Genomic DNA, 8,205 nt, shown 5'->3' with positions numbered 1-8,205 from the left:
CCATTTTTCGTATTTGATAGCTTTACTAATATTCAGAGTATATGATCTTAATATCACGTGAAAGGCAAAGTAGATCATGCATGGAGATCTACAATATTCACTGAAAAATTAGCTGACAAAATGCTCCATTTCAAGCGGTAAGTCAGTCTAGTTAGGGTGTCGATCTGATTTGCAAAGCTGAATTTTCTCGATAAGACACTGATAATCGCACGCGTGTCTCTGCTTGTCATGATAAAATTAATCTGGCGGCCAGACAGACAGTCTACTGTTCAACCGATCAAACACTGATGTGATTCAAACACCAGATTGACATGCATTATCAAGCCTCTGCCAGCTGTTGATTACTAAGACAGAAGTACTGAGTTAGGATGGATGGTTTGCAATAATAATAATAATAATACCGGTATACCAGACCAGTCATCATCACATAACATTCAGTTTACATGCAGTTTATTTTGATGCTCTCTTGAAATGTGCATGGGTGGGAATCACATCCCTGCTGGAAAATCCAGTTTAAGATGGTAGATGAGTTTGCTTTGGAGCATGACAGTTTGATTCTAGCAGATCATCATGCTACCATGTTCCAAAATTTGGCTATCAGCTTTAGCTGGATTTTCCAGCAGGGATGCATAGGCTATTAATAATGACTACTGTACAAGATTTTTGTGTATATGTGCAATAAAATCTTACTTGGGGGTTGATTCATTGCTTAATTTCACTCAAGGACCAGTCCTAACACATCTAGACACTGCTATAATTGCATTATCTTTACTAATACAGGGCATAATGCATATTATAACCAGTGTTGCAGTCATACAGTGAAATATAGAATTATGAAAATATATAATGCATAATAATAATATTATAATGCATAACATTATTTGATAAGCAGTATTCATTATTTTTTGCCATTGCTCTCTAAGCACATATAAGTGGCAATACATTTATTGCATCAAATGCTGCGGAGCACCAGATCCTGATCCATTTTGTGTAATCTCTTTGTTGTTCATGGTATATCATGACTCATGTTTCAAAAGAAATATGCCAGAAGTCTGCCCACACTCCATGGTGTGGATGTTTGAGCTAGGGGTTAAAGGATGATGATGACAGCCTTCACTGTGGGATTTATGAAAATCACATTAGCAGTGGCAAAGATAGTTCGTTAAATTTAGAATAAAAATAGCACAAACAAGCAATTTATTTGTAGCGCTGACATGTCTTTCTGCCTCCTGTCTCCTCCCGCAGGGTACCAGACAGAGGGGCTGCTGCATGGGGGCTGTGGAATGAGGTAGTAGTTTGTATAGTTTGGGATCACACCAGATCTGGGAGATAACTATACAGCCTACTGTCTTTCTCACAGCTGCTCCCTCACATCAGATGCACCAATGATGGTCCTTCATCAGTGGATAGCTGAATTTATGTGTCTTTGTACTGTGTGCTTTCTTCTGAGAGTTGGTGATTGTCTTACTGCACAAACGTCACAATATATATTAAAGTCGGCATGAAACGGAAGTTGTGATAGTTTTTCTTCCCTAATGTGTACCCTGGGCGGGCGTGGGATTCGATTTCCAATGTGACAGACCTTTGGAAGTCTGGACTTGGACATTTTCAGTGGGTCTGGAAGTCTGAGCTCCAGGGGCGGGGCATATCCAAGTGAAAAATGAAGGGCGGGACTTGATTTTGTCTATGGGTAGTTGATTGGATGGTTGTGGTTTGCTATTGCTGTGATGTCATGTGAGTGACAGGTTGTCCCGCCCTCACGCCGGTAAACACATCATCAGAGAAGAGAAGAGATTATGCTGCAAGAGGGAGGGGAAGTTATTTTGAATAAAGATTACAAGGATACATGAATTTAAAAAATAATGATGTGCACGGATGAATCATTTATAATAAATACTGCAATTCCATAAATAAATAAAAAGAATTGTGAGTTTTGATTTCATGGTGATCCCCCCCCCCTCCCCTCCCCCCAAAAAATATTGATGGTAATAACTGAAGGTCTTAATTTATTTCATGCAGTCTTTATTTAATGTTACATTGGTGTAAATTGGTGGTCAGAAATCGGACTGCACTACCTACCGTCATTATCCATTATGCTATAACTAGGTTGTTATGTAATTGTCAGCCCATACATTTGTGTATCAATTTTTATTATGTATGTTATTATTATGATTATTTGTGCAACTGCTGTAATTTATAAAAGTAAACTGAATAGACTCATTGTGTCTCTCAGTAATTATTCATTATTATTAGAACTGGATTTCGTTTTTAATATTACTCAAATAAATGGGTCTTACAAAGTATATTTTCAAAATGAGTCTTCAGACTACCTTTACCGAATCAACATATAAAATGCGCCGAGAACTTAAAATATTAATGACTGGCGCGAGACTTCCTATGAAGATGTCAGTCAAAGTTACTGCAGCCAATCGCGTTAAAGGGAGTTGTCGTGTCCGTATTTCTGATTGGTCTGAAGCAAGCGCTTTTACGTCGCGCGTTGACGTCACCACTGGTACTCAAGCAGTTGCAGCGTGTAAATATGGCGAACATTAGAAGTGTCAAGGTGAGAGAGAAATTTAACGAATTAACAGAAATGTACAGTCTCAAAAATGTCGTTTTTCCTGTAGTTCAAGGTTGCTTTGCTACCTTTGTTAATTTTTGCGTCGTTGTATGGTTGTATTTCACATCTTTTCGCAGTATTTTGAAGTTCTAGCCTCACTGCTAACTAATTGAATGGAACTTCTGTGCAGTTGAGTTTGACTGATAGGCAGGTAAATATTTGAAACAATGGCGATTATCCAGCTTTGCTCTTATTTGTTCCATTGTATCAGTCCTCAAACTCCGGTGTTGTGTGCTCAACCTCATTGTTTTGCCGTATATTACTGTTGAACCACGACTGCATTGTGTTTGTAGTATACTCAAACATCACCAAGCTTTATGCAGGTTGTGTATCTTTCTTACCCTTGCATCTGTCTGTCTTTCTTTCTAGCTATCGATTAAAAAAATTGCACTCTTTTCTGTAATAAATGGCACCTAACATTTAAACTTGTAATATATTTTTTATATTTTAATACAAAATTCTCATTGAATCTCCAAATGAATGTACAAACAACATAAAGATATATTTTACATATTTGTTTAATGGCATATTTCTACTAGGTAACGTTACTATGAATGAAGGCCAGTATCACCAACACCAATACTGCTACTGAATTTCTCTCTATTTTTGGGTATGAAATGAGTAAAAGTTATTGTTATTGTTGTTTTTGACACATGTAACATTGTATTTTAATAATTAAATATGGTTATGTCACCAGCATTTCACATACCAAAAAAAAAAAAAAAAAGATCCTAACATAACTAATATAAAGTATTTTAAAGACAAACAGGAAGTAATAGAATAAGAACAAATAGACAAATTACAAGCGATAGCACAAATGAGTACAATAGAACAAAGATTCAAATGAAATAAACTGCTTTAAGATTTTTAGGTAGGTCTAACAGTGATACCCAGGTAAGAAATGTTAATGTAATCGAATAGAGTAATCAAGTGTAAAATAACACTGCATTAATTTCACTGTATATATAATTATATATAGAGAAATCCTTATTAAAGCAACAATGTTTATTCAGTCAAGAGCAGCAAGTTATCTTCTCCTTTTCTTCTGGTCTTTAATTAACATTAATGACACAGACTGCAGCAGGTATATTAGGCCACTGTCACTTTAAGACTTGACGCACATGACACTGATCTGACACCTATCTGATTTTCTCCCAGCTCTTTACGTTCATTTAAATCTTATTAACTCATTTAAGACTGCACTTAAGAGGATACACCCCAAAAACAGGCATTTTGACGATTTGACAGGGTATGGTGGGTCTGGTGACAGGAGGGGCCTCTGGTTTGGGGAGAGCGACTGTGGAGCGGCTCATCCGTCAGGGGGCCAGCGCTGTGATCCTGGACCTGCCCAGCTCAGATGGACACAATCTGGCCGCTGCTCTTGGGGAGCGATGTGCATTTGCACCAACTGACGTGAGCGACACTTATTATTAACCACCCTTTTGCATTGTTCACTCTCTCTTTTTGCTCTTTTAGACAATGCAGATTTCAAAAATGTTCTTTCCTTCTGATTTGGCTTTTGTTTTTAATTCAGGTCACATCGGAGTCAGATGTGAGATCGGCTGTGGATTTGGCCAAGGAGAAGTATGGCAAAGTGGACTTGGCGGTGAACTGTGCTGGGATCGCTGTGGCTGTGAAAACGTACAACTTTAAAAAGGACCTTCCCCACAGTCTGGAGGATTTCACTCGTGTTATCACTGTAAGCCTCACTGTATTTACAGTGCTGCCTGAAACTCATACATGCCACTGGATCATACACTTCTACAGCTGATGACTACTCTAAATATCCCAAAGCAACTTTCATTTGTCACTGTAAAGTTTATCTGTGGAATTTCTCTAAAGCATCAGTCTTTTTTTCCATGTTATTGCATGAATTATAAATTTAATCTATTAAAGGTGAACATCGCAGGGACTTTTAATGTGATCAGACTGGCTGTAGGGGAGATGGGAAAAAATGAGCCTGATGCGGATGGACACCGAGGTTGCATTGTCAACACAGCCAGTGTTGCTGCTTATGATGGGCAGGTATAACACAGCCATACACTATTGTTCATAAGTTTGGGGTCTGTAAGAATTATTATTCTTTCTTCTTTGACTTCTCTTTGAAGTCGCTATTTGTACCTGTTGTGGCCACAAGAAGTAATTAGGTGTTTTTTGTTTGTTTTTTATATCACTTTTACTCAGGACATGCTAGCTGGCAACAAAGGATTCCATTCATTATGCTAAGCTAAGCTAGCGCCGACCCTGTCAAACTAAAACAATGCATGCACTGAGACAAAAATGCATTTGCCCACTTATCTAAATGTAGGAAAGAAGGTGAATAAGCCCTATTTAAAAAAACGGTGGAGTGTTCCTTTAAAGGATCATGTGACACTGAAGACTGGAGTAATGATGCTATAAATTCAGCTTTGCATCACAGTAATAAATTACATTTTACAATATAATTTCAATTTAAAATAACAGTTTTCTATTTTAATATATTTCCACAATATTAAATTTTTTACAGTACTTTTGATCAAATCAATGTAGCTTTGGTGAGTATGAGACTTCTTACTGACCCTTACTTTTGAACTTCTTGTCAACTTTACAGATGTAAAGCATTGCAATACTACATGTTTTGTAAGGTGTTTTGTTGACTTTTAAAGGTGGGTCAGGCTGCATACTCCGCCTCTAAGGGTGGGATTGTGGGAATGACACTTCCTATTGCTCGAGACCTTGCACCAATGGGGATCCGCGTGGTCACCATCGCTCCAGGTCGGTATCCCCGAAACATATTTTCTCTAAACAGAATGATGTCCTCATCTGTTAGTCTTATACTTTTAACACAGTTAATTCATTATTATGCCTTTTTGTTGCCTTTCCATGCTTTTGCCATGTTTCCTCTTCTTTCCCTACAGGTCTGTTCGCAACACCACTTCTAGCAGGATTACCTGAGAAAGTGCAGAGCTTCCTGGCCAGGCAGGTGCCCTTCCCGTCACGTCTGGGAGATCCAGCTGAGTTTGCACACCTTGTGACTGCAATAGCAGAAAACCCCATGATCAACGGCGAAGTGATACGTTTGGACGGAGCCATTCGCATGCAACCTTGACGGGAAAAAAAGAGAACAGAGTGGACAGACTCTCTTTGAAATAGCCCAAACTTCCCTGTGGCTGAAGAAACTGATACAGCATAAAGTCAGGATACGTTGTACCCGAGTGAAAGTGCTACCATGTTTTGTTTTGTTTCCTTGGAAATCTTGTAGATTTTTACACTCTTAAGTCTGTCTGGTATTTATATACTGACTGCACTTTTGTGCCACGGAGGGACTGTGGTCTAACTAATGACTAATGTGTTCATACAATCATAAGGTTGTAGTCATGTAAACTGAATGTCTCTGTATCAACATAACTTTTTGTGTAAAATAAAATATTTAAAGCACAACAGGATGTTTTAATGAATGAATATTTGCTGTTGTAGAAAAGCTCATGGATCAACTGTAGTGAACCGAAAATAAAGCTACAGGCAAGATGGTCAATAAGACGCATTGGATTTGTAACCACACTGACGTTATGTGACTCGTCGTGACTTAAAATGATTCAAATTAATATATTATTATTCATGCAATTAATATCATTAATAAATTCAAATAAATAGAACTTAAACTAAAATTAAGAAATATATATATAATATTGTTCCCTCGATAACTTTTGTTTCTGTTTGTTTCCCCAATTTCTTATCGTAAAAAACAACAACAACCATATCTGTCATAATCATATCAGAAATACTGCAGGAAATATTTCACCTATTGAGAGGCTTTTGAAAATTGTGTTGGGCAATTTGACCTTTGAGTCAAAAAGGTTGAGAACCACTGCTCTATAATATGATACATTTTTTTTTGCTGTAAAATAAACCCTTTCTGAATGGAGAATTATTTATTTCCATTTTGAAAAAAGAATAAATTACAATCACTGTCAGAGATCACAGTACAGTGAATAGCTGGACCAATAGAGGGCAGAATTGAGCTTGTTTTGACTTAATCAGGACTGGAGGCTCATATGACTTTTGCATAATGATCTTCTATATTGTGACGGGGCCTCATTTATAAAGCTGAAATCCACGCCAACGTTCATTTTTATCAAAACGGTATTTGCCGTGGAAAAGAATTTATTCACTTCTTGCCGCTCGCCATTTTCAAGTAAAGGATTTGGTCGTTGACTGGTGCTCTTTTATATGTTAATGACATTAATTAGGCGACGTTTACAAAGCGGAGATCGGAAACCATTCAGCTGCGCTCGATTTCAAGATCATTAGCGACTATACTTTCCCTTCTGGAAGAGACGTTCGTTCTCTAAATCACACGTAGGTTTACGCACATTTGAAAAACGTAGGATGGTTTCTACGTAACATTTTATAAATGAGGCCGCAGGGTCATAGGTCTTTATTGCATTAATAAAATATCTGTAGTGCTATTTTTGTTTGGCAAAAATATTCTAAATAGGCTACATGTAGCCTATAATATTTATTAGATAAAGGCGGCTATATTTTTTGTGGATTTCTCTGGATTTTTTTTGTAAAACATTCATTAGTGACTTAAATATACAGCTACTTAAACAGCATGTAAGACTAATCACCATCCAAAAAAAAGTAAAACCGAAAAATATTGACAGCTGTGCACAAAAGTCCTGGTAAATCCTTTAGTGAACAGATTGAGCATAATTAAAGTAAGCCCAGATTGATGTTCGTAAATCTGCTTTACACACACACACACACACACACACACACACACATATGTGTTTTACGGGGACTCTCCATAGCCGTAATGTGTTTGTTTTTTTTACTGTACAAACTGTATATTATCCTCCTAGTCCTACACTAAACCTTTTGGCATTTTCGAATTTCAACAGCGTTAAGTATGTTTTTTTAAACCATTTGGTTTACGAGGATATACAAGAAGTGTCCTCAAACCATGTTTACATTGTAATACCTATGTCATTATACACATCTGTGTTCTCGTAAACCATATAGACTAGTCTCCTTTATTATTGTTTTGGCTGATATTATGTGATGTATACTTTCTCTTTTGTATGTTTCCGTTCTCAGCATAAAAAAAAACAAAAAAAAAAAAAAAAAAAAAAAAAACATAGGCCTATAGGCTATACAAGAACACATACACACACATACAGCTGATTGATTTCTGACCACAAGGTGGCAGTTCCACTGTAATCTCTGATTTATTCATTTCAGTCTATCATACAAGCTATAGACTGCAGGGCATGACATGTTAACATGATTACACTTTAGTTTAGAGAAGTTAACGGTTCATTTGGCTCTGGAATATTAAAGGATGATTTCTGTTTTCTGACTTTTTAAAATCATGCTGTAGAAGTATTGTTAGGTCGTAGTTCGTAGCTAGATAGTAAACTAATGTTAAATTCACTATGAAACCAAATGGACAGACATCTCAGCTATAGCAAACTATTTATATATTTAATACACAGTCTAAATAGCTCACAAGGTTGATATTTCACTGCCAGTTTTATTGTGTATCTAACTGTCTGTGACGAATAAAAATCTTGAGTCTTGCTGCATTATACAGCAATATGTAA

General features: G+C 36.8%; 1 protein-coding gene across 4 annotated transcripts; it reads left to right on the top strand.

Annotated features, from left to right (window-relative positions):
• The first annotated feature begins 2,473 nt into the window (after nucleotides 1-2,473).
• On the top strand, nucleotides 2,474-6,167 carry hsd17b10 (hydroxysteroid (17-beta) dehydrogenase 10). Of its 4 annotated transcripts, XM_081385838.1 has the most exons (8): nucleotides 2,512-2,563; nucleotides 2,698-2,771; nucleotides 3,160-3,230; nucleotides 3,869-4,033; nucleotides 4,155-4,319; nucleotides 4,517-4,645; nucleotides 5,266-5,374; nucleotides 5,518-6,132. In XM_081385838.1, exons 4-8 carry the CDS (start codon nucleotides 3,872-3,874, stop codon nucleotides 5,706-5,708), a joined length of 756 nt encoding a protein of 251 aa, XP_081241964.1. In that variant the 5' UTR covers nucleotides 2,512-2,563; nucleotides 2,698-2,771; nucleotides 3,160-3,230; nucleotides 3,869-3,871; the 3' UTR covers nucleotides 5,709-6,132. The 4 variants fall into 4 exon arrangements, with proteins under 4 accessions (XP_081241962.1, XP_081241963.1, XP_081241964.1 ...); XM_081385837.1 differs by lacking the exon at nucleotides 3,160-3,230 and having other exon boundaries at nucleotides 2,500-2,563; nucleotides 5,518-6,166; XM_081385839.1 differs by lacking the exon at nucleotides 2,698-2,771 and having other exon boundaries at nucleotides 5,518-6,165.
• The last annotated feature ends 2,038 nt before the right edge of the window (nucleotides 6,168-8,205 follow it).

Source organism: Scardinius erythrophthalmus (assembly GCF_964197995.2).
Source record: "Scardinius erythrophthalmus genome assembly, chromosome: 15".
Classification (NCBI taxonomy): domain Eukaryota; kingdom Metazoa; phylum Chordata; class Actinopteri; order Cypriniformes; family Leuciscidae; genus Scardinius; species Scardinius erythrophthalmus.
Note: the sequence above shows the minus strand (reverse complement) of the source record. Positions and strands in the feature narration are given on the sequence as shown.

Coding starts and splice junctions, on each gene's coding strand:
- hsd17b10 (XM_081385836.1), top strand. CDS start 2,540: ATGGCGAACATTAGAAGTGTCAAG. Junction 4,320..4,516: donor ATTTCACTCGTGTTATCACT/GTAAGCCTCACT, acceptor AATCTATTAAAG/GTGAACATCGCAGGGACTTT. Junction 4,646..5,265: donor TTGCTGCTTATGATGGGCAG/GTATAACACAGC, acceptor TGACTTTTAAAG/GTGGGTCAGGCTGCATACTC.